Source organism: Natrix helvetica (assembly GCF_964273705.1).
Source record: "Natrix helvetica genome assembly, chromosome: 1".
NCBI lineage: Eukaryota > Metazoa > Chordata > Lepidosauria > Squamata > Natricidae > Natrix > Natrix helvetica.
The window spans coordinates 208250914-208276973 of record NC_138548.1 but is presented as its reverse complement, the minus strand read 5'-3'; the positions used below and the strand labels follow the sequence as shown (position 1 = coordinate 208276973).

At 43.2% G+C, this 26060-nt stretch overlaps 1 protein-coding gene across 1 annotated transcript in view; it reads right to left on the bottom strand.

Moving 5' to 3' along the window:
- ITGA5 (integrin subunit alpha 5) overlaps positions 1–26060 on the bottom strand; it is a 95554-nt gene that overhangs the window by 43931 nt on the left and 25563 nt on the right. Inside the window, exons 2-9 of the mRNA XM_081931866.1 lie at positions 23620–23753; positions 15300–15400; positions 8552–8675; positions 6595–6656; positions 6395–6440; positions 4834–4959; positions 2421–2465; positions 1297–1340 (exon numbers count right to left, since the gene is read on the bottom strand). Of these exons, the coding sequence (XP_081787992.1) occupies positions 1297–1340; positions 2421–2465; positions 4834–4959; positions 6395–6440; positions 6595–6656; positions 8552–8675; positions 15300–15400; positions 23620–23753 (682 nt within the window). The remainder of the gene's footprint in view (positions 1–1296; positions 1341–2420; positions 2466–4833; positions 4960–6394; positions 6441–6594; positions 6657–8551; positions 8676–15299; positions 15401–23619; positions 23754–26060) is intronic.

The window sequence follows — 26060 nt, the reverse complement described above, 5'->3', positions numbered from 1 at the left end:
GCCTGCGCCCACACTTCCAAAATGGTGACCGCCGACCACGCGGCCCAAGTTTCTGTTCTGGCTCCGACTGAGCCGCCTCCTTTCCGGTTACGCGATCATGTCCGCTGATCTGTGGACCGTGTGTAGCAATGCCCAGGGTGTGCGTCTTGGAGATTCCCTCCCGCCACCACTGCCCAGTGGTTTAAGCCCTCAGCCACGCAGCTAGCAAGCTTGTGCTAATGACGGTAAGACGGGCGCCTCTAAGGGAGGTGAAAGGAGTTCAAGAAAAATCAAACGCTGAGAAAAGTCTCGTACCAATGGAGAGCCAGGAAAATTATCTCCTTCTGGGCCAAAGACTGAGGTTAATCTGGGGAGTCAGAAGGAGGAGCAGAGGGAGTGTCCTCAGATTTACCTCAGTCTCCGGGCAAATGGGCCGTGTTAATACTCATCAGTGACTCCTCCCACTCCCCACCTCGGAGATTGAAGATGGGAAGGAGAAACCGACCCCACAGAGCCACAAGGCAATATCTTGTTTCGCGGATGACCAGGTTAATTCACTTAGCTTTTATCATATCTGGACACAGTACAACTGGTGACTAGGGGTCATGGAAAGGGTTGATGTTTCTATGAGAAAATCTGCCCTTACCTTACAACCCCTGTTAAAATAACACTACTCAAGTATTAGGAAAGTGAATAGTTGCCTTTTTTTTTTTTGGCAAAGCTACTGAATCCTGGATGATCAGGCGCTTATACTTTTGAAGAAAAGAGTGCTATTACAGAAAGTTCCCAAAAAGGGCCCACATTAAGATTTGAATGATGCATTTACAACTTTAAAAACTCAGCTTCTAAGCAGTATAGAAATAATATACTTCTGGAGAGAAAGGGACACTGCTTCAATCTGGCTTGGGGCCAATTTTTGGGAAGGAGGGAATTCCCCGTTTATGGCTCAGGCGTTCAAAAGCCCTTATTGTGCTTCCTTGGCGGATACTTTGGATAGCAGGGGACGTTAAATGAATGCTTTGACTGAATAGAACCGAAGATAGGAAGTGGTTTTCAAGACTTAAAGACACATAGTGATTTGGGAGAAGGCTGGCATTAAATCACACCTGGAGAAAACCTTACGCTTAGGTGCATTCTCAGCAATATGCAAGAGCAGCCAAAATGCTGCACCAGTCCATGGCCCCCTCCAAGTAGCTTTCAATGGAATTATAGGACCAAAGCTAGCAGCTCTAGTAAGGGTGGCTGGGTGATGTTACAGATAGTTTGAGAACAGTGAGGGGGAAAAAAGAATAGAAATGACAAGGATATGGCTCTTACGTATCCATAGGTGAGATTTCCTTTGGGAACACCAGCCACGAAATCTGCAAGAAGCAAAGTGATACAAGATATAGAATATGGCATTACAGCATGGGTTCTTGTGCTTAGCAACCATTCAAAGTTACGACAGATCCCCTCCTCAAATCTAGTTATGACTCAGTTCTGAAGTTCCGATGGCCGCCCCCACTTACTGTAGTCACGTGACAGGATTTGGGGCGCTTAGCTACCAGCCCACACTTAAAAGCGTACGAGCATTCCACAGATATGTGATCAGAGGTGGTATTCAGCAGGTTCTGATCAGTTCTGGAGAACCGGTAGCGGAAATTTTGAGTAGTTCGGAGAACCAGAAAGTATATATTCTCTGCCTCCCGAGTCCCAGCTGATTGAGAGGGGATTCTGCAGTAATCTTCTCCACTCAATGGAGATTTTAACAGTATCCTTCCCCTGCCACGCCCACCAACCCACGCCACAAGCACAGAACAGGTAGTAAAAAAATGTGAATCCCACCACTGATGTGACTGCAATTTATGATGTTTCTGCCAGAACCTGGTATTTACTTCTGGTTTTCGGCAACTCTTAGCAAACCGACTCTTAGCAAACAAAGAGTTCATTTAACAACCCGGCATTCGCTTAACAACCACAGCATGCGATTTACGGTTGCTGCGTTCACTTAACAACCATCTCAAAAAGGTTATAAAATCAGGCATAGTCACATGCCGACCCGTTTACGACCATCACGACTTATGGCCGTAATTGCCAGGCTCAATTATGGTCATACGTTGAAGACTACCCTGTAACATAAAGTAAGTTTCTACTCCTCATGGAGGAGAAGGTAATCTATGTTATTTATCGTAACATTTGCTCTCTTAAGTACATGAAGCCTCCATTTTTGGTGATCAAAACAAAGCAGCCAACAACAATTGAATTATGTAGACAATCTGAAAATATTTTACTTTTATAAAAGGGTTAATTGGCAAATTTAGTAAGCATTTCATTCGGAAGGCAATATAAATTCTGTATTATTGATGTATATACAGTCCCAGCTTTTTATTCCCCCAAAAAGCATACGTGTGCTATCTCCCACAACAATGAATGTGATAATCCTCCCACAAGCCTCGTAGTACCTTCAGTTGCATCGCCGCTGAATTCACCAACAGCCACAGAATAGCCTAGGAACAAAACACAAGGAATAATGTAATGGATGACAAACAATTTGTCACTAATAGCTACCAAGACCATTGGAGCTACCAAGACCACTATTGCAGAACAATAGAGTATCCTAAATCACAAAATAATGGTGGTTTAGCCTGCTTTAGCCAGGAATGCAACTTAATCCTGGTTTAGCCAGAAATGCAACCCATACTCAATATCACCTAAGAAGCCTCATCTCAGTTGAGTTCAGAATGGTCAGTCCTTGTGCTTTCCCTAAGGATCAGCATGTCATCATTTGTAGAGAACAAAAAAACAATCACTAGGTGAAAAAATGTTTGCATTTGGCATCAAAGAAAGATCAACTCATAGAATAGGTAAAGGTTCCCTCGCACATGCGTGCTAGCTGTTCCTGACTCTAGGGGGCAGTGCTCATCTCCTGCTTCTAAGCTGAAGAGGCAGTGCTGTCCAAATATGTCTCCGTGGTCATGTGGCTGGCATGACTAAATGCCATAAGCACGCGGAACCAACAAAGTGGTCTCTGTTTTTCTACTTGCATTTTTAATGTGCTTTCGAACTGCTAAGTTGGCAGAAGTTGGGACAAGTAGCGGGAGCTCACTCCATTACGCGGCACTAGGGATTCGAACTGCTGACCTGCCAACCTTCTGATCGGCAAGCTTAACATTTTAGCCACTGAGCCACTGCGTCCCTCCTTCATAGAATAGAGCTCATTTCAATTCCAGTGTGAACCCTCATTGGTTTGTTACCCTGAAAAGACAGCCAATCAGAAACAAAAGAAGTCCGTAGTATTTAAAATATTCTAGAATAGTCTTTTTCAGCCTTGAAGAACTTGAAGAGGCGTGGTTTATAACTCCTAGAATTCCCCAGCCAGTTATGCTTCCCTTTTTGGTTAGGGAATTTTGTGAGTTAGAAGTTCACACATCTCCAAGTTGCCAAGACTGAAAAATATTGTTCTAGGACAACTGTGGCGAGTTATTTATGAACTTTGCTATTAGGGAGTGACACACATCAGAGGCAACACTTCCCCTCAGAAATAAAGAACCACAGGTCATATTGTCTGGTTGTGGTTTGCAGTGACCTCCGAGTCACCTTACAAACCCGTGGGCTTGATTTGCAACGCATTAACTAACTTTACTCTCTGAACTTAAGAGTGTGTAAAGTGTCTGAGCTCTAGCCTAGGAGAATCAGGCAAGCCAAGAACTCTTTCACCCTCTCTGCCTAGTACGAACTGTACCCAGTGCTTTCATGCAGCCTGGCCTTTTGTGTAAAGAGCACCTCAGGGGCTCGGCACTGGTTCCATTTATGTTCTACCGGCTTGAAGAACCAAGCAAAAGACCCGTTCAGAAGGGATTAATTGAGCCTCCCGCCTGAGTTTTCTGTTGGGGAGAGAGCTGGAATTTTCAATTTGGGGAAGGCAGTCGAATTGTATGTGCATGTGTTGAGCTCAGGGACAATAAGGCAGGATGCTTTAAGGATCCGACTTTTGGGAGTCAAGCAGCTTAATCCTGGTATAAACAGATCTGAGGATGACAGCCAGTTTGGTCTAGTGGTTAAGGCACCAGGCTAAAAATCAGGAGACAGTGAATTCTAGTTCCACCTTAGGCATGAAAGCCCACTGGTGACCTTGGGCCAGTCCTTCTTTCTCAGCCCAATTCACTTCAGAGGGTTATTGTGAAAAAAGTAGGAGAAGGAAGGAATATTAGGAAATAAAATCATCTTGAATTATTTAACAACAACAATAATAATGATAATGATAATAATGGCTGTGGCAGTGCCTGGAGACAGCAGAAGAGAAGAGAAAGAACTGGAGAAGATAACAAAATACAAAAACCTACATACAAATAGAAATAAAACAACTGTGGCAAAGGCCAGCAAAGGGTAGTATCAATAATAATAGGCACCTTTGGCGCAATCCCAAAAGAACTAGAGCATCACTTGAACACCATTGGCATTGACAAATTCGCCATGGGTCAATTGCAGATGGCTTTACTCGGAACAGCTTCCATCATGTGACAATATCTATAACACACTCAAACATCCAGATCTGCCTATCCCAGGGCCTTGGTAAGGACTTGAAAGGTAGGCAAAAATGCCAAACCCAGTCTGAACATCTGGCTGAGTGTGCGATGATTGATGATGATGATGATGATAACAACAACAACAACAACAATAATAAAATGATAAGGATAAGGATACAAATAAATAAATGAGTCAAACATCTGAGAAAAATCAATCCTGTGAATCTAGCTCTATAACCTAGGATTCCTATCCATGCTACACAAAATTAACAAAAGCAGGTAGCTGCCAGGGGGAATACATCATCATCAATGCTGCTTTCCCATCATCTGTCTTCTCTGTCGAACTCACCTAGGTAACTGTCATCTGCTTTGATGTGAGCCTGATGTGTCTTGAGCTCTTCTCTAACCACAACGATTAAATACTCCGGGTCATAGGATTCTTCAATGGCCTCTTGAGTTGCTGAGAACACTTGGCCTAAAGGGCAAGCCGGGTGCAACAATTAGCGCCTTGGATTAAGATCAGAAAGACGGAGGTTCAAATCCCCACTTACGCTGGAAATTTCTTAAGAGAAGGAAAACTATTAATGTCTTGCAGCTCAAGTTATTTCACAGAATTGCTATGGAGAAATAAGTGAGAGAGGAAGGTGTCATATGTTTCTTGGGGGGTGAGATAGGCAAGAAATAACAACATGACATTTGAGAGATGTCACAGAAAGATTGTCGGAGACAATGTTCAGATATGTGAGGCAGCTGGTGCTTATGGTTATCAAACAAGTCACACGGAGCTTGCAAACAAAATACATATTTCAAATAATGCTGTTTGTGAATCTTAGCCGCCGCTTTCCTGTTCAAACTAAAGAAAGGAATTCCAAACCCCATGGATGAGAAGGCTTGAAAATAGGACAAAGAATAATAAGATTTATCTGATCAGGCAAATAAACATTGTTGGATAATGAATACTTAAAACACAATGTATTTCAAGTAACAAAAACAGAGGGAAATATGCTTTGGAAAGAATCCAGTCCATTCCTAGCCCTTTAAAAGGGATTCTACTCTATCCCATGGAGGCCTCCTTTTCTCTATGTCAAATTGATATAAGAGTTCTGAATCAAAATCATTTTATGTGAGGGCCCTTTCTGTGATGTTCTCAGACACCATACAGAGGGGAATGGGGACAGAGGAAAAGGACGCATGGAAGCAAAGGAAAATAGACAGGTAGTCCTAGATTTACATCAGTTCATTTAGGGATTGTTTGAAGTTACAACGACACTGAAAAAAAGTGATTCATAAACGTTTTTCGCACTTACGACTGTTGCTATGTGATGAAAATTCAGATGCTTGGCAACTGACTCATATTTATGACCATTGCAGTGTCCCAGGGTCATGTGATCGCCTTTCGCGACTTTCTGACCAGCGTAGTCAATGGGGAAGCCAGATTCCCTTACTAACCACGTCTCTAACTTAACAACTGTTGCGATTCACTTAACAACTGCGGCAAGAAAAATAGTAAAATGGTGGGGTAAAGCTCGCCCAACAACGGTCTTGCTTAGCAGCGTAAATTTTGGGCTCAGTTGTGGTTGTAAGTCGAGGACTACCTGCATTTCCATTAGATCAGCTCTGCAAGCTTTGCAAAAACAGATTCCCCTATGGCACAGACAGCCACTTTGACAACATGGCAACATTCACCTCTCTCCGGGCATACAAACATCATTCTCAGTGTTACCTCAAATTTCCAGTATTTTTTAAAATATACAGATCTCCCTAGTCTCTACTTCTGCTGCCTTTTCTCTTCCTTCATGCCCAATTAAAATTCCTCACAGTACCATTTCCCACTGTAACCTGGGTTGAAGGTGAAAGAGATAAAACAACCTATGTCGTGCAATTGTGGGTAGATGTAGCTGCCAACTGACCTTGCCAGAAGTAGCTTCCAGGGCCACCAAGAAGAACCCGTCCTGCCTGCAGAGAGAAAGGCGTTTTTTAAAAAAAAAATCCACAAAATTCTTATTTAACCATCTCTACCTTAACGTGTTGGAGATTTCCCCCTTAAATGTCCAAACCCAATGTGCGTTGTCCTTACATTGCCCCACACTCAAGAAGGAAGAAAACTGACCTTTGTGAATTCAGCACTGAAACCACTTTGACAATAGCCTTGTCCAGCTGGCGAGTTTAGATCTGGCAGGAGAGAGAGAGAAAGAGAAAGAGAAAGTGGGGAGTGGGGGAGAGAAGAGAGTTGAGAAATTCAGAGACCCTGAACAAGTAGGAATCCAGGATCACCTCTTCTATTCCCCTGGCTTCCCTATCCCTCAAATTAAATCCATCATTTCATCTGATATAAACTGAGCAAAGCTTCATCATCATAATGACTGAGCATGGGGAACATGTGGTGTTCATTAACAATCAGGAGGGCCACAGGTTTTCCATCCTGCAGTGCAGAGCTTTAAAAAAAAAGGCCGTAACATGAATTGCTTATTTTAATAACATTTCTTTAAACACTTCATTAATGCTTCCTGAATGATAAAAGTGGAAAGATGGGTTACGAGCAGGGATGTGCCAAGTTCTTCTAGTTGGGAATGGAACATTCTGCTTCTCCTCTGGATTAGCCAATCTCCTTTAGACCGTGCCATTCCAGGGGTGGTCTGGCGGTTTTCAGAAGTAAATCATCTAAATTGGAAGCAGTTTGAGGCATCTTGGGTGTGGTCTGGGCATGCAACAGGTCTGTTTCATCCAGAAACAGTTAGAACAATTAATCAGTGGAACAGCTTGCCTCCAGAAGTTGTGAATGCCCCAACACTGGAAGTCTTTAAGAAGATGTTGGATAGCCATTTGTCTGAAACAGTGTAGGGTTTCCTGCCTAGGCAGGGGGTTGGACTAGAAGACCTCCAAGGTCCCTTCCAACTCTACTATTGTATTGTAATGTATAGAATGCCATGTCTAGGATACCTCAAACTGTTTCCGATTCAGAGAATTTACTTTCAGAAACAATCATGCTGCCCCAGAGTAGCATGGTCCAGAGAGGAATAGAATGTTCTTTAGTTCAAAAGAATGTTTCATTCTCCAAGTAGATTCCCACATCCCTACAGAAAGCGATTTCTTCCAGCAAGCATTTTAAATAATATTTTAATTGAGTGCCATCTGGAAAGAGGCACTAGCTGTGCTTTGCCTTCCAAAAGGCACAGGCATGGAACAACACTCACTTAGTCTCATGGTTACATATGTGTTTTGGGATTATGGCTTAGAATTCACATTTTTATTTATTAATCAAATTCACAGAGCCACCCATCTCACCGAAGGCAACTCTGGGCAGCACACAACAAATATTTGGGAAGCATCATTGAGAAGACCTACAACACCTCTGTCTGTCTGTCTGTCTGCCTCTCAATCATCTTTATTATTTTTATAAATAATTCAATGTGGCCAATATACTTAATAATCCTTCCTCTTTTCCCCACAATACTAACCCTGTTAGGTCGGCTGAGCTGAGAGTGAGAGACTGGCCAGCTGGCTTCCATGCCTAAGGCAGGATTAGAATTCAGAGTCACCAGGTTTCTAGGCCAGCACCTCAACTACTAGTCCAAGCTGTGCCATGCTCCAAAATATGCCATAAAGGCCTCCAGCCTGGGAATCTAGCATTGCCAGTGTGCTATAGACACCTCACATGATATTTACTTGTCCCTGCTCCACCTGGCATTTTATATCTCTAAAGCACACTTTCAGTTCCAGATGATCTCTAAAGCACGCTTTCAGTTCCAGATGATCTGTTCAGAGAAAGGTCGAAAATAACAAGGGATAATAATGAGAGTTTTCTCTGAGGAGAGCCTAAAGGGGGTAGAGATATGGACCACAGCTGCTATTCTGTAAATGAGCAAACTCTCCTACTGCTGCCATTTTCTAAGAGGGCCCCCGGTATGCTCTTAATGTTTAAAATTGTCCAATAGACTTTAAAGGTTGGAGATCCAGGCCAGATGTGCTGAGGTTCCCCTCCCCATTGACTATTCATTATTTTAGAGGACGAAGTTATTCAATAATATTTTCATGAACAATCCCTTCTCTCATAGACTGCATATTACCTGAGCGGCAAGGAGCGTATTCCACAAATTTAGTAAAGTTGTTGATTGACAGGTAGCATGTGCCCACAACTTCACGTTCAGGATCATCCTTAGTTGTCCGCCAGCTGTACAAGGGGGCACAGGCCTGGTAGGGGGGAAAAATCAGCCTAGTAAGCAAAGGCAGAGAGCTCAAGGGTCAATGTATGACATCAGACCTGTGGTTAACCTTTTCATTGTTGCCATTATACCAACCAGGACAGGCCCTACCAGAGGGGAAACCTCGCCTTCAGAAAAATTGCTGTTCTATAGCTTTTCCCACAACCAACTTCCCTTCCAACATTTTCATTCACAAGCAAATGAGTTCTTATCCCATCCTGAACATCAGTTCCTATGAAGGGTTAGCCTTCCTCCCAAGCAGCCAACTCAGGCAGCAGATGTTAAGAGGTAGAAGACAGATGTTGAAGTTCACGGGGCCTGCATGCTCACATGCACACACAAACATACACAAACACACCCTTGCTATCTCTCTGTCTTAAGTTGCAATGGAAAATCTTGCTCTGTTGTGGATTTGGACAAAAGTCTGGTTATTTCCATGGAACATGGCTGATAACCGCTTCTTTATCTGAAGCATCCAAATGTCTTGATTCAGTCTTGTCTAGAAAAATAAAGCCGCTAACCCAGGGGTGAAATTCATTTTTTTTTACTACTGGTTCTGTGGGCGTGGCTTGGCAGTCTTGGCAGGGGAAGGGTACTGCAAAATCTCCATTCCCTCCCCACTCCTGGGCCAGCCAGAGGTGACATTTGCTGGTTCTCCAAACTACTGAAAATTCTTGCTACCGGTTCTCCAGAACCTGTCAGAACCTGCTGGAGTTCACCCCTGCGCTAGACTCATCACTGGCAGCAATTTTTTAAAAAGCAGGATGAGTTTGACAGTGCTTGTAAGGTGTCTCTGATTAAGGCGTCTTCTGATTTGTTAAGCAATATGAGTTCCTGTTTTGGATATAAGTTCTTGAAATGTATAAATACTGCCCAGAGACTTCCCAGTGCAGCCTCTGTGAAAGCTGACAAGTTTTAGAATTGGCTCAGAAGCCTCACCGTTGGCAAAACCCCACCTTGTGCTTCTTCCTTGGACTTTTTCTACTTTTTGCTCTCACTTGTTTCTTCCAGGAGCAATCTGTACTTCAGATTTGGGAATATATGATTTTTGCAAAGCAGACTGAAATCAAAATTGAGGAAAAATAATGTACCTACCCATCTTTCTATCTACCTTTATAAACAGCAAACAGATGATAAAGTAAAATGTGTCTCTAATATAATTTTGGGGAGGAACCCAACGACACCAGAAGAGAAAGGAATTCCTTTCCTTGTACAATGGTGCCAAACCCCAAACCCACATGCTTAAAGAGCCAGAGGGTCTTCTTCTGCCTCCCCCCCTGAAATTGCCTTTTTAGCTGCACCCCTCTTTCTCTTGACTTTAGGGCGTCGGAGAGCTGAAGCAGCAATTTGCAGTATAGCCAAGTGATGACTGAAGTAGGAAAAAAACAGTGCAATAGCATTCTTGACCCGTGAACCCTTGCAATCAGTGGCAGGTAAAACTAAATGCAGATGTTGATAAATGAAAATCTTTTCTAAGGTTTTTTTTTTTTAAAGAGACATATAGTAATCAAGAATGTATTGAATGAAAACCTCAAACTTCCCTTTGAAGTGGCCAGGAAAATATTCTTCATTCCAAATGTCTGCTAGAGGCTTCCTGGAATGAATTGGCATGACCTACAGTCTTCAGACCACTAGTATATTCATACTAGTGGTGGGGTTGAAATTATTTTACTACCGGTTCTGTGGGTGTGGCTTTGTGGGTGTGGCAGGGGAAGGATACTGCAAAATCCCCATTCCCACGCCACCCTACTAGCTTGCTTTCCAGCTCCATTCTCCTGTTCGGGGCAAAAAAAGAAGATAGGCTGGGAGGATGGGAGGCAGCAGGGCGGGGGCCAGCCTATTTGCCGGTTCTCCAAACTACTCAAAATTTCCACTACTGGTTCTCCAGAACCTGTCAGACCTGGCTGAATACCATCTCTGATTTACACCAGCCCTCAAGATAACAGAATAACACAGTTGAAAGGGAACGTGAAGATCTTCTAGTCCAACTCCTTGCTCAGGCAGAAATGATATTAATTTTTTCGTGTTAAACTTTATAGAACAAATTTGTTTTTTTTAATAACATAGAAAGTGGTGTTAGATTGATGACAATCCCCAAAGCCACTCCTTTATCTCTTCTTCCCTTTGGGGATTTGGATTAAACAGCCTCTCTGCTCACTGCTAGTGCGGACAGGATTTTAAACGACAAGCTTTCTAGCCTTTGTGAGTAGAAAGATTTTGTTCCAAATGTTGGGATCAATAGATTTTAGAACAGGATTTGGCAACATTGACAACTTTTAAGACTTTGGGACTTCAAGTCCCAGAATTACTCAGCCAGCTTGTGGACCTCTTGGCTTCGCTCGGCTAGCGGAGGAATTCTATGAGTTGAGGTCCACAAGTCTTAAAGTTGCAAAGGTTGGGGACAACTGATTTAGAAGACAAATGTGTGTGAAGGGTGGGTGGGTGGAGGAAAGAGGGGAGGAAAGAGGGGAGGAGGGAATCGGAGCAGGATTCTCCACAGTCCAAATTGTCAGGGTTTGGATTTCATCACCCTGTAGAGACCTGCCCCTCCCGTTGAATAGCACAAGCAGAACAATGAGTGAAATGTATACACTTCGCGGCGTTCCTTCTTTTTAAGAAAACACCACAAGCAGAGAGAATAAACAATGGGCATTATAAAGCCATTTTATACACACAAAGGCATTTGCAACAACTTAGATCCTTCCTTATATTGTTGATTGGAAGGCTGGCATCCTAACACATGGGGCAGCCTCTCTTTTTTTGTTGAAAAACCCTGCCACAAAGGAGACAGGCTGTGTGCAATGTAACAAGCGGGTCTTGATAGCTATCTTTAAATACTCTCGTCTCTTATCACAAACAACTGGAAGAGACGCCAATTCCTTGAAAACGGCAGGAAGGCTGACTAGAACAGGGGTCACTAACCTTTTGGACCTCAGGGACCACCCAATTCATAATTTTAAATCCCACAGACCACCAATATGAATTTTTTAAAAAGATAAATAGTATTTGGTGCAATATAAAAAATGCAAATAATTTTTCTGCGGACCACCAAAATTTTCTTGTGACCACTGGACCCGAGGGTAGCATTAAGGGCGGAAGAACAAACATTTCCCAATTAAATAAAAATGGAAAGGGGTCATCCAGAAGCTGCCTTGGCCATCTTGAATACTGAACTGACTTTATAGAGAAGCTTTTCTAATTAACCCTAATGATCTCCAGATGTGTGGACTTCAATTCCCAGAATTCCCCAGCCAGCATGGCCATTGCTGAGAAACCTGAGCAATTGGGATCATGCCAAAACTGGAAGTCAATGCAATTTGGGGAGAACAGAGTCTGGTCTGTGATGGTAATAAAAGGCTGATTGATTGATTGGGAGATCAGAAAGTCACAAGTGGCTTTTGCAGGCTGCAAAACCACTTGCACTTTGGGGCACTTGTAGTTTGCAGCTTTCAATTTCAGGCTGCACACTGGAGTACCAGCCTGGATTGAGAGGGGAAAAAAACAACAACAACAGACAGGGACATCCCCAACTGCCTGATTTTATTTTTGGCTTGTTATCCCTCCTCCCCCCCCCCTTCCTTCTTTCCTTCAGGAGCTCAAGGTGACATACAGAGCACTCCCTCCTCAATTTTTCCCTCAAACAACAACCCTTGGAGGTAATTTCCTGAAGTCATCAAAAAGGAACTTCCATGACTGAGAGTGGGCATAAACCTGCATCTCTCCAGCAGAGGTGGGTTCCTGCCAGTACGGGACGATTCGACTGAATAGGTAGTAACTCGGGGTGGACACGTGACTCTACTGGTTCTACCCTGGGCGCCGCCATCTTTATTTTCTGTTCTGCACATGCGCAGAACAATCTGCATTGAAAAAATGTACTTTTCCCCCCTTTTTTAATGGTGTGCGCATGCACAGACCTTTTAAAGTGCAAATGCACACATGGGCGGAGCGTGCAAAATTTTGGGGGGCACTGAAACGGTAGTAATGCTGGCAGGAACCCACCCCTGCTCTCCAGCACCTTTAAACATGACATGGAACTGGCTCCTGTCATTCAGAGCCCAGAATCAGACCATCCCTTGATGGAGGCTAGCTCTCAAACAAGGACTCATCTTGCCATGAGGTTCAGCGTGGCACATTCCTATTGCTCCCTAAACAGACCATGATCCAGTTCCTGAAGTGCTTAGAGAAATCACATGGGACAGTTTAAAAGAGAGAACAAGCAGTAAGGAGTAATCTGTTTCTACCCTAAAATCACAAGGCAAGAGAGAATTCTAATGGCAGGGCTGGTTCTTGCACCCTGTATTTTTCCTATCTTTGCAGTCTAAACTATGAAGGATAACTCAGCCTGTACAGGCTCCTCTCACCAGTACATGTGGTTAAAAAGAAATCAGCACATGCTGGACAACCCCCCACAGTCTCTGTCTCTGTCTCTGTCTCTGTCTCTGTCTCTCTCTCTCTCTCACACACACACACACACACACACACACACACACACACACACACACATTTTAAAAATGAAGATATCCAATCCTGAATTCCTTGTTTCCAAGGGAGTTATCTAAAAGTTTGGACGCTGATTTTTTTAAAAAAGAAAACAAGGGGCAATCTAAGCCACTGGGAAATAAGTACAGGTAGTCCTCAACCTACGACCACAATGGAGCCCAAAATTTCTGTTGCTAAGTGAGATGATTGTGAAGTGAACTTTGCCCTGTTTTACGGCCTTTCTTGCCACAGTTGTTAAGTGAATCACCGCAGTTGCTAAGTGAGTAACACGGCTATGAAGTTGAGTCTGGCTTCCCCGTTGACTTTGCTTGTCAGAAGGTTGCAACAGGGGATCATGTGACCCCGGGACACTGCAACCGTCATAAATATGAGTCAGTGACCAAGCATCTGAATTTTAATCATGCGACCGTGGAAATGAGGCGATGGTCGCAAGTGTGAAAAACAGTAATGGGCCAATTTTTTCAATGATATTGTAACTTGGAAGGGTGACTCAAAGAACTGCTGCAAGTATTACCTGTAGCATGTTTATCAATAGAAAAACTAGCCTAGGAGTTGGCTAAACCAGACTTTCAATTTTCCTTTACTGATCGTGCCTTTAAAAAAGTTTTTTGCAACTTAGCATAAGAATAATCTGTACAGGTAGTCCCCGATTTACAACAGTTCATTGAGTGTCCGTTCACAGTTACAATGGCACTGAAAACAGTGACTTGTGACCTTTTGTCAAACGACTGTTGCAGGATCCCCGTGGTCACATGATCAAAATTCAGATGCTTGGCAACTGGTTCGTATTTACGATGGTTGCAATGTACCGGGGTCATGTGATCTCCTTTTGCAACTTTCTGACAAGCAAAGGCCAATGGGGAAGCCAGACTCACTTAGCCGTGTTGCTAACTGAAGCACCACAGGGATTCACTTAACAACGGTGGGAAGGAAGGTCAAAAAAGGGGCAATCTCACTTATCAACCTAAATTTTTGGCTCACTTGTGGTCGTAAGTCGAGGACTACCTGCACTGACGGCCTAACCTGGTGGCCGCCCATACAGGTTCAACAATACCCAGCCGGAGCAACAGAACGGGCTGGACTTCCGGGAGCTGCACTTCTAGTACAACAGGGGGTGGGGGGCACCAGATTGGAGAAGGTTGCTCTGCAGTCATCTTTAAAAATATATTTCACAAAATTTTGTAATATGATGACATCATTTTGCAACTGTAGCCTGAATAACGACGATTGAAAGTAAGACGCCTGGCCTTCTAATGTGAACATGAATTAAACATTAAGATGGTCAGTAGAGAAGGAGACAGACAGTGGAGTTAGCAGTATCTTTTGCTTGGTCAAGGAGCTTTGCTCCAAGAAAAGGTCATGTATAATTGCAGAGTTATAAACTAACCTATGAGCCTGTGGATGAAAAGACTACTATTTCCACACAGTGTGTGAGAAGGGCAAGTGTCTCCAGAAATCAATGCAACGGCACTGTATTTTTGGTTTCTCAAGACACAGGAAGAAATACTTTATTTCTGGATTTCATCACTCCCAGATTTCAGCTGATTGCACAACAGCCAACAACGCGGTTGCCACAACTTCAATTCTCCTGGAGCGTCTCTCTTGGGATCAGAGATTCTTGTGCTCCCACATCTACCATCCAAAGCATCTCCATCACCAAAGGAAGGAAGGAAGCGAAGTCTCTATGATTGAGCTCCACTCATTTGCACAACACCTGCTAGCAGACATGATAGCAGGGTTCCAACATCCCAGGGATTGCCAGAAAGAAAAAGGAGTCAAGCTATTCTCCAAAGCACCTGAAGACAGGACAAGAAGCAAATGGGTGGAAACTAATCAAGGAGAGAAACAACTTAGAACAGAGGAGAAATTTCCTGACAGGTAGAACAATCAATCAGTGGAACAACTTGCCTCCAGAAGTTGTGAATGCTCCAACACTGGAAGTCTTTAAGAAGATGTTGGATAGCTATCTGTCTGAAATGGTATAGGGTTTCCTGCCTAAGCAGGGGGTTGGACTAGAAGACCTCCAAGGTCCCTTCCAACTCTGTTATTCTGTTCTGATCTGTTCTATTCTATACCTCCTGCTCAATTATCCATTATGGCAGCCAACACTTACCAAGATGGATTTGTCGTGTGATCGCACCGTGGCTCCAAACCATTGGAGAGATTTAAATTCCATTTGCTCTAGCGTCCCATTGAGTTCTTCCAAACGGGATCCTGCAACACAAAGTACAAACGTGGCCTAAATATGCATTTTTATATATTTCAGTATTCGAGGCACAATTTTTGTCTCTGGTGAAAAACAACAGGTGTTAGTCTCAAGACAAGAAAAAGTTGCACTAGGTTTTCCTTAGCGAAGGTTAATAAATAAACCAAATTAGCTAGGTTCACACAACACAGGGTTGGAAAACGTTTGAGCTACAGTTTCCGCTCTGGCTTTTGTTAAATATATGGTATCTGAGGTCTAGGATCCTGCAAATATTGCACTATAGCACCTTCCATCCCAAGAAAATTGCTGGCTTGGAAAAGAATCTATAAAATAATCCGAACCAAAGCAACCAGCCTCCACCCTAGTATCCTGTGATAGACTTCTGCATGAGTTACTAATTTGGCTTTGCTTCCTTAGCTTCTGAGAAATTATGTCACATCTGGGTATATACTAAACCATTCTGTGCCGAACAGTGCAGAAATACCCAGAGGTTATCTGTTGTCTTCCTGCATGATTTAATGCTTCTTCCAAAGACTAAATATTGTATGTCCGGATCAGCAACTCATGCAGACGTTCTATTAATAAGCACTTTCTAAAAGTTCAATTTTTCCAGAAGGCACTCGTCCAATTTTAATTTAGCACTGGGGTGGAGGTGGGGATCGAAGAGGTACCGCAGCTGTCAGAAATTCCAAAAACCTTGGCCTAGAAATTTTAAACGATGACCTCGATTTTCCTGATAATTGGTGCCGTTGGTTTCAATCCAGACCTGAAAAGGCATCCCTCTGGCTCTGAATCAGAGAAGTTCACTAATATTCCCACTGCTCAGCGCCAAGGCAACAATCCAGAAGAATACAGCAATGCATCCTGGGGTCTTGGAATAAGACACCAAGTTGTCTTTTTCCTCCCTCTCCCAAAATCCCATTGGAGAGTGAATCCAGTGAATTGCTGCAGGCCAGGTGCAAGCAATCGAAAAGGGTTACTAGTTATTTTTGGTCTGGAAAGGCCTTTCCACTTCTCTTCCTCCCCTGCCAAAATTTCTGTCTCATTCTATATAATTCTCTCCACTTCCACCGTCCTGCTTTATTCCATTCACACCGTTGCCTGAAAAGTTTTTTTTTTTAAAAAAAACAAGCGAAACCCTTTTATTGTTTACGATTTCAAAAATCCCACAAGGCTGCTGAAGAGGACTCCAGAAATTCCTTCACTGTTTATTCACAGAGAGGGGGAGAGAGAGAAATGTCATAATGCCATATTGTTTTCCATCTCCCCACCCCCCCATCCCAATTTCCCATTGTTTCCCTTTGGCAGGAGAAAGGAGGACTCAAAAAAGGGCAAAGAATGGTGGAGGAAGTTCTTGCATCTCAAAAATGCAGACGACTTTCTGCAGATCCCCACCCTGAAACCCACCACCACAATCTTCCCGAACTGTCTCACATCTACTGTTCCTGTAATTCTCCATCGTGTGAGCCAAAGAACCCCAAGGCCCTTAAAACCTTTTCGAGACTCCTGCATGAAAAGATTAATTCTTTCCCTACACCATGCAGGAGAACGGAGGGTGGGCTATGACCTAATCCAGTGATGGTGAACTGTTTCAGCACCGAGTGCCCAAACCGGAACGCACATGCATGCCTGTTTTTTGGCCATTTTGCGCCATTTTTCAAGCCATTTTCAAGCTGGTTTTGGGCTGTTTTGGGGGCATTTTCAGGTCATTTTTGGGTCCATTTTCGGGCAGTTTTCAGGCTGTTTTCTGGTGCTCTGGTGTCTGTAATAACCAGCTGGCCAGGGCGCATGTGCATGCCGGAAATCAGAAGAGCAGCTGACAACAGCACACGTGCCCACAGAGAGGGCTCTATGTACCACCTCTGGTACGGGTGCCATAGATTTGCCGTCACAGACCTAATCTAACATTCACATCCTGCATCTCTGGAATAGCTGCCAAGACCCCAATAGGGCCCCCCTGACACCTGCCCTGTGCCTCCCCCTTTTAAGAAAAACAGCCAGATTCACCTAATAACTGTGTTGATTGATTAGTTTCCATCCTTTGCTTCTTGTCCTGTCTTCAGGTGCTTTGGAGAATAACCTGACCCCAGTGGTGAAATTCAAAAAATTTTACTAGGCGTTTTTACTAGGTTCTGTAGGCATGGCTTGGTGGGCGTGGCAGGGGAAGGATCCTGCAAAATCCCCATTCCTGGGGGAGGGATATTGTAAAATCTCCATTCCCACCCCACTCTCGGGCCAGCCAGAGGTGGTATTTGCCGGTTCTCCGAACTATTCAAAATTTCCTCTACCGGTTCTCCAGAACTTGTCAGAACTTGCTGAAGTTCACTCCTGCTTGACCTCCTCTTCTTTATGGTAACCCCTGAGATATTGGAAGACTGTTATCAGGTCACTCCTAAGAAGGATCTTTTCATTAAGCTAGACATACCCAATTCCAGCAACCATTCTTTATAGGTTTTAACCTCCAGTCCCCTAATAATCTTTGTTGCTCTTCTCTGCACTCTTTGCAGAGTCTTCACATCTTTTTTACATTGTGGTGACCAAAAATTGGATGCAGTATTCCAAGTGTGGCCTTACCAAGGCATTATAAAGTGTTATTAACACTTCACATGATCTGTTAGATTAATAGAGAAGGTTTAATTGATAGAGGAGATTTAAATGCCCATTCATTCTCGGGATTTTATTTATTTAAACTATCAATATGGCCAGAGGCCATATTTAACAATAACAATACGTTAAAGTCCACAAAGAAACCAGCAAACAAATATACAGTATGCAATGTGCCAGAACCCACTAAAGATAATGTTTATTATTCAAACCACACAGGTCCTGCTCACCTAACATCCTGCCCACAGTGGTTAGAGAAACAGCCAAGGCTTTCAGAAAGGGTAACAAGGTTAGACTCTTCCTAATTTTAAGTGCTCTTCCAGACACTGCCAACACCAGTTTCATTTTTCAAACCAGCCTTAATGTACTGATATTTACCCATTCCAGAATCCAGTTATTCTGTTCCTTCTAGTGTCCCCCCACCCCCCGCTTTGAGTGATTCTGCCACAAAATTACATCAGTCTACATAAATAAAAGGTCTGCTTTCAACACTGTGAACAGCAGTTGATATATAATACGAATGGAAGGTTGCTTCCAAGATAGAGGGGTGCCTAGATGTTAGCCTAGCTAACCAGTACCCCAAAATCAGATTCCATTGCTTTCCAAGGCAGCTATCTGTTCTGCGGTCTGGCTGAAATCTGATCTCTGCATTTCTGGCCCATCTCCATCGGGGACTGTCCACGTTAAGGCAACAATGCCAAATGCAGGGAAACCCAGTGCCAGTTGAGGCAGCCAAAAGTCCAGGCTTTAACAAGTGCGTGCGCATATGCGTGCTTGAGGCATCTAGAATTCTTCTGCTGCACAGAATACATCAGGGGCTGAAATACGCAAGCCTCAGCATGTGTAAATTAAAAACAGGCCACTGACAGAGCATCATCTCTGCACTTATTTTATTCCTAGCGCTATGCAGCATTTTGGATTAAAAAAACAAAAACGATTGTTTGGAGTGCGCGGGGGTTCTCAGCTAGCCTCCCTCAGCCTGCAAAGCGGCCGCATCTTTTCCAGGGATCAGGCGGCCGCTTTCCACAGCTGCAGGGGGATTCGGTGGAGGCGCAGTTATTTTAAGGAGTCGCCAACAGCCCGAGTATAAGACGCACCTTTTCCCCTCAAAACAGAGGGTGAAAATCTGGGTGCATCTTAGACCCTGAATACAGCATTTTTGGCCTACTGAAACCCCACCCCCTTTGCCAAAATGAACATGCAGAGGGTTTGGGAGGTTTGCAAAGTGATCCTGAGGGCTGGGGAGGGCAAAAAAAGAGCAAAAAATGGGCCATTTTTGCCTCCCCCAGCCCCAAGAGCACTCTATAAGCCTCCCAAAGCCTCTGCATGCCCCCCCCCCCTTTTGCAAAAACAGGCCATTTTTGCAAAAGAAAATGGGCTGTTTTTTGCTCATTTTTGGCTCCCCCAGCCCCCAGGAGCACTCTACAAGCCTTCCAAAGCTCTGCATGCCCCCTATTTTTTTGGGGGGGGGGGGGAAACAAGGCATGCAGAGGGTTTGGGAGGCCTGGGGAGTGCAAAAACTTTTGTTTTAATTTACCTCTTCAAAATTATGGTGCGTCTTATACTCTGGTGCGTCTTATAGTACAAAAAATACGGTGTGTTCTATGTTTAACCTGAGCTCAGAGTGACACAATGATCTGCCCCTTTCCCATTTCATCATTACGACACCCCAGTAAGATGGGCCTGAAAGAAAAGGATGAGCCTAATTATCTCAACCGTGGGAAGGAGCTGTGACTCTGCAGGGCAGCTATTTGAACTCCCAGTTCAGTCTTCGGCTTCCAGAGACAGAGCTATAATACTGTACATTGGAAGTCTATACTAGTTAGCAGCAACAAGCAAAATGGGATTTGGCACAAATAAAGCAGTTTGACCTAATGGCGGGCAAGAAGAACTTTGATGAATATGACTTTTTCAAGCTCAATATTACACTGCACTATAAACCGCCTTTCCAGAGATTGCTTGTTTGTGCTATCCTTGGTCCTAAAAAATGACCTGACATCCATTAGGAAAGGTTTTCTTAATCTCACCGACTTTGTGGATGTGTGGGACTTTAACTCCTAGAATTCCCTAGCCAGCATGAATTCTGGGAGTTGAAGTTCGTGCGCGTTAAAGTGGCTGAGGTTGAGAAAAGCTGCATTAGAGAGCCAATATGGTGTAGAGATCTAAGTATTGGGCTACTATTAGGGAGGCCCAGGTTCAAGTCTATCCTGAGCCACAGAAACCTCCTGGGCTTTGGACCAGTTGTTCTTTCAGTCCAACCTACCTCAAGAGAGTTGTTGTTGTTGTGAGGAAGGTGGGAAGAGAAATTATAAGGTATGCCACCTTGAACTCCTGAAGGAAAGGCAGGATATAAATCTATTGATTTATTAGACTGGTTGTCAAACTCGATCATATCATGTCACATATCGTGACATTTTTTGCCTTTGTGGAGCTGGGTTGGGCGTGACGTATCTGGCCCATGGGCCGCATGTTTTACAGGCCTGATTTATAGATTCAGACTATAAATCTATAGGTTTATAGATTGTCTATAAACCAGTCTATATGTCTATAAACGTATAGATATATATCTATAAACCAGTCTATACATCTACAGGTTTATAGATTATGCATCTGTAAGTTTATAGAATTCAGTTTGTAAACCAATCTATACATCTAAAAGTACATCTAAACCTCGTTTTGCAACTGCCTTGTTTAGTGACTATTCACAGATAGTATGGCGATGAAAAAGTAACTTTAGGATAAATTTTTATATTTACGATTTTCACGGGTCTGAAAAGGAAAGCTGAAGTAATATGGTAAGCCCAGTCAGTTTCACTTAGTGACTAGTTCACTTAATGACCGAATTGCGGGTCCCAGTTTTAATTGCTAAACAAGGATAACCTTTATAAATATGTATATATTTCAGTCTACAAACCAATCTCTACAACTGCTTAAAGTTTATAAAGTTAGTCTATAAATCAATCTATGCATCTATAAATGTAAGATTATAAATCAGATTTGAGTTAGTCCCTTATGACAGAAATACTGAAATTTCAGACCCCTAAAATAATTTCTTCCCACCCCAAAGAAATCTTTGAAGAATGACAGCATCCTGGCCAAAAGGTATATAATCCTCAACCTATGACCACAATTTGGACCAGAATTTCCACTGTAAGTTAATGCGGTCATAAGATGAGTCATCATTTGATTGGCCCCAATTTTATAACCAGCTTATTGTTGTTGTTCAGTGAATCCCTGTGATCATTAAACAAATCACCTGGTTGTTAAATGAATCTGGCTTCCCCAATTGACTTTGCTTGCAGAAAGCTGGTAGGGGAAGTTACCAATCACAATAGCAATAGCGCTTAGACTTATATACCACTTTACAGCCCTCTCTAAGTGGTTTACAGAGTCAGCATATGGCTCCCAACAATCTGGGTCCTCAGAAAGATGGAAGGCTAAGTCAACCTTGAGCCGGTGACAATCGAACTCCTGATAGTGAGCTAGCCCTGCAGTACCGCATTCTAACCACTGCGCCATCACAGCTCAATCACATGACCACAAGATGTTGCAAACACTGTAAATATGAGCCAGTTGCCAATGCCCAAATTGCAATCAGATGATTGCAAGGGTGATGCGACGGTTGTAACATTGAACCATCATTTTTCTAAGGCGACTGTAACTGAACCATCATTAAACAAACAATCATAAGTTGAAGGCCACCTGTACTCTCTTCTATCTTTGGTATCAGCACAAACAAGGAGAATATCAACAAGTACCATTTTTTCCCTACAAGATAATGAGAAAAACACCATATATGAAAACACTCTGATTTTATTTCTTGATTGTGAACAATAAGGGGGATCCTTATGTAAAAATATGAATCTGATTCCCATCCTTGACAGTTTCCCTCCATTAATCTCTCGCTTAAGGCAGTAAAGTCAGTTAGGGCAGAAATCAGGATCCTGACATTCAACAATACTTCACCCCCTTCTGAGTTCAACAGGGTCAATCAGTAGCTATTGTTGTTTTTCTTACATTAAGCTACCTAAAAAAGAAAAGAGCAGACCTTTGCTGCTAAACAACCACAGATGGGCAAGAAGAGTGGTATCACACTGAACTTCCTGTTTGCAACTGTTAGTTCAGTCAGCTGAGACAGAAAATGAATTGAGAGAATTATACTATTATGTAAAAGTAAAAAGTTGAGGTTTGATGTTACTGTCTTATTCCACTGCACCAAAGGGAGTCGGAAGCCAATGACTTTTCTTTCTTTCTCCCCTTCTTTTCTACACTTTTCCCTTTCCTTTTCCCTCCCCTATTTTTCCCATTATTTGTTTTCGTATTTTTATATTTTATATTATAAACCAATAGAAAGGACCACTCGGAGAAAAAGAATGGAGAGTAGCCACCAACGGCTTGTTGCCTTCCAAAGGCAACACGCTAAAATTGTAGCTGAAGATGCTGGGAGCTGCATTCAGATACATCCGAAGAGGGATCAGGTTGGGATTGGGTGATACCTTTGTGGATTTTCATTTAATGCTCACTTAGCAAATCTGGCATTAGACTCTGAAGCGGCATATCAGTTGTAGCTGAACACCCAAAATTTCACTGAGGTCTTAACCACAGACCAAACTTCTTGCACACCTTCTTCCAGTTAGAAATGCCTAGAAAGGGAGTCCTATGCTAATGTAGAACAATTAATGGGCAAGCATTTGTCTGGAACGGTATATGGTTTCCTGCCTAAGCAGAGGGTTGGACCAGAAGGTCCCTTCCAACACTGCTATTCTATTCTATTCTATTCTGTTCTGTTCTGTTCCATTCTAATGCTTGCACTATCAAATTGAATGCAGACTTTACTCAGATAGTCAATAATAGAGAAATAATGTTTGCATCTTATAAATGAGTGCTGAGTGCCGCATCAACTTAATAGGCTTGGCAGTCAACATTGGCATCCAATTATATTTTAAGTCTATGTTGCTGGCACACTTGCTAGGGCTTCATTCCAGGTTAGAAATAGTAGCAGCAAAAGCTGGCTAGAGATGACAGATTGCCAAACATTTGCTTGGTTTTCCCAACAAACCTATACAGCCAAGCTTTACCAGGCTATTCCCCTAGAAATACACAAAAGTGCTCTGAAGTTAAGACCGGGGTGGGTGGGTGGGTTGTTAAACTACAATTCCTGGCATCCCTCAATATCCACTCAGGATGCCTGAATTTATAGTTCAGCAAAATCTGTTGATGTAGGAAAACCACACGGATAAATAAGATCTAAAACAGTAAAAAGAAGGAAACGAGTCTGGGTGGAATGTGAGTTACATCAGGGTCTGGGAGAGGGGCCTCAAACTTGATTTCATTGAGGACCGCATCAGGGTTGTATTTGACCTGGAGTGGGTGTGGCTAGGGTGGGCGTGGCCTCCTGAAACCCTCTATTTTCACTTGCTCCATTTTCACTTGCAGAGGCCCTGAGGGCTGGTCCTTCGCTGGTCCAGGGTGGCCCCCGCGGGCCAGATCTAAGCGCTCTGCTGGCCGGATGTGGCTTGCAGGCCTTGAGTTCGACACCCCTGGTCTAGGATACTGAACTGCAAACTTAGACGGAAGAACAGGCAGGTAGCTAGCCTTCCCCCTTGAGATCAACCCAACTTACCTTTGGTACTATCAAATTCAATGGTTGTGCAGCTATTGTTGCCAAGATGCCAGGGACAATAGAAAACCGCACCTTCTTGCGTAATTTCTGACTGGCCTGTTTCAGCCTTGGGTGCCCCAACAAGGATGCTGCCACTGAAAGGAAAAAGAGACAGGAATAAGTAACGGAGGCCAATCCAGAAACTCAGTACAGTAAAGCAAAGCAAAGCAAACCTCTTCTGTATCTTCTTTTTATTGCAAGATTATTACCAAGAAATCCACCTGCTACTGACCGTGTGGCTCTTCTGTGTACGCTAGTACAGGGTACAAGGGACCACAGGCTGCGTGGTGCCAACTATGGCCAGCCCAACCATTAGGCAAAACTGAACTAGTAGTTGCAAAGGTTGAGCTACATGGAGAAAAGAGTAGAAGGCATCTTTCGGCGCACACCTTTCCTGGCGAATAAAACAATGTTTTCAGAAAACACATCCATACCCCTTTTAATCCTTTCCTCCTTAAAGCAAAAGATGAGAGTCAAACATGTCATACCTCTTTGTTTCTCAATAGCTTTCTTTAGGATGCATTTTTATTGCCCCCCCAAATCATTATTAGGAAAAAGGTGACAACTGAAATCTCAACCTCTCTCTCTCCCCTCCCTCCCTCTTTTCCTCCCTCCGTCCCCCGCCCTCCCAGCATAACTCTAGAATGCCTTGAGCAATTTCAACCAAACTTGGTACACAGATGGCTTAGTCTCTGGAAACAAATATTGTGGGGGTAAAATACCCCTTAAATCCCTCGGGGTGTATGTTCTGTTAAGATACAGGCTGTTGTGTCTTAAAATGGCTTCTACTGTACTGCTGTAAAATGGCTTCTACTGTACAGCGCAGTGGAGTTGCCATGGTAACGGCTTCACGGTACTCCACAAGGAGACTCCTTCTGGTAAGGGAGAAAATCCAACATTAGAAATTATGTTTGGTCCGGACATTTCCCCCCTATAAATAAATAGCCGGGCAATGCCGGGTTATCAGCAAGTAAGTGAACACAAATAAATGTGAGAGCGATATTTTTTAAAACTGCAGGATTTGGCTGCTGAAAAAAAATCAACAGAAACTAAGAGAAGCAATTTGGTTTTTGATCAGGAGTCCCTTGTCCTTCAGAGAGCTACACCTCACTACCACAGTGAGGTAAATAAACTTTGGTGGTTTATTTGTGGTTAATAAACCACAAATAAACTTTTGTTTACAATATTATGGTTTTCACCTAAATAGGCAGAAAAGGTTTCTAATCCACCTGAAGACAAACCTGGGTTTAAAAGGTAGAAAACTAATGTACTCTGATTAACGTGTAACCTTCTTCCAAGCTTTGCAAACTCAGAAGCCGTTATGAACAAAAATGGACCAAGCTGCTAAGTTCACTTGGAACTAAGAACGTATTGTAGTTTTGAACTGGAATGAACATTTTTTTAATGGGAGGTTGAACCATGGAACCTTGGAAATTGGATTAGGACAAGGTGGTTCCTACAGCCACTTGATCAGTATCCGGCCTGAGCATCTGCTGGACAAGGTAGAGGAATAGAGGTAAGCAGCCTTGCATTTCCCATCCCCTGGCAATTTGCTATCCATGCCCTCTTGTATCATCTGATCAATATCCCTCATTCAATGATTTCTCCATACCCTCCCTTTTTTTTCCCAACAAGGGAAAAAAATCTGTTCTTGTTGTTAGTTGGGAAGTCATGTCCGATCCACCGCAACCCCATGGACAACATTCCTCCAGGCCATCCTGTCCTCTACTATCCTCTGGAGTCCATTTAAGCTCACACTGACTACTTCAGTGACCCCATCCAGCCACCTCATTCTATGTTGTCCCCTTCTTCTTTTGCTCTCAATCTTTCTCAGCATTAGGCTCTTCTCCAGTGAGACCTTCGTTCTCATTAGGTGGCCAAACTATTTGATAAAAATCTGAGGAATAAGTAAATAGAAAGATAGCTTTTGTGAGTCATCGTTGAGAAGGTCAAGGTGGGGATTCTGGACATCATCTAATGAGGCAACAAGCTGGGAGCCAGTGGCTGTGATCTCATTCTTCAAGAGGCAATTTAAGGCAGACCAGACTCAGTCCTTTCTCTCAATACCTTTATCTGACTCTTAGCCAATTCCTTACACACAGGGATGGTGGCAAAGTAGGCTGGATTATGACCAAAGTGGCTTACTTTCCAGTTTAATCATAACTCCTGAATGAAGCCACATCTCTAACCCTGCACCCAAACTGAACTAAAGCCACTCTAAGCACCAGATCTTCTACCAAGGAATTGTTTTGGTGCGATGGTATTATGATCTCTGCTCTGATTTGCTAACAAGAGGCCCCAGGAGGCCTCTGGACTATTAAATCCATACAGTGTTGTCTGCATAGAGCTCCACAGGGATATTTCTTGGCCTCCCTCTTAGTACATGTTGCAATGTACTTCCC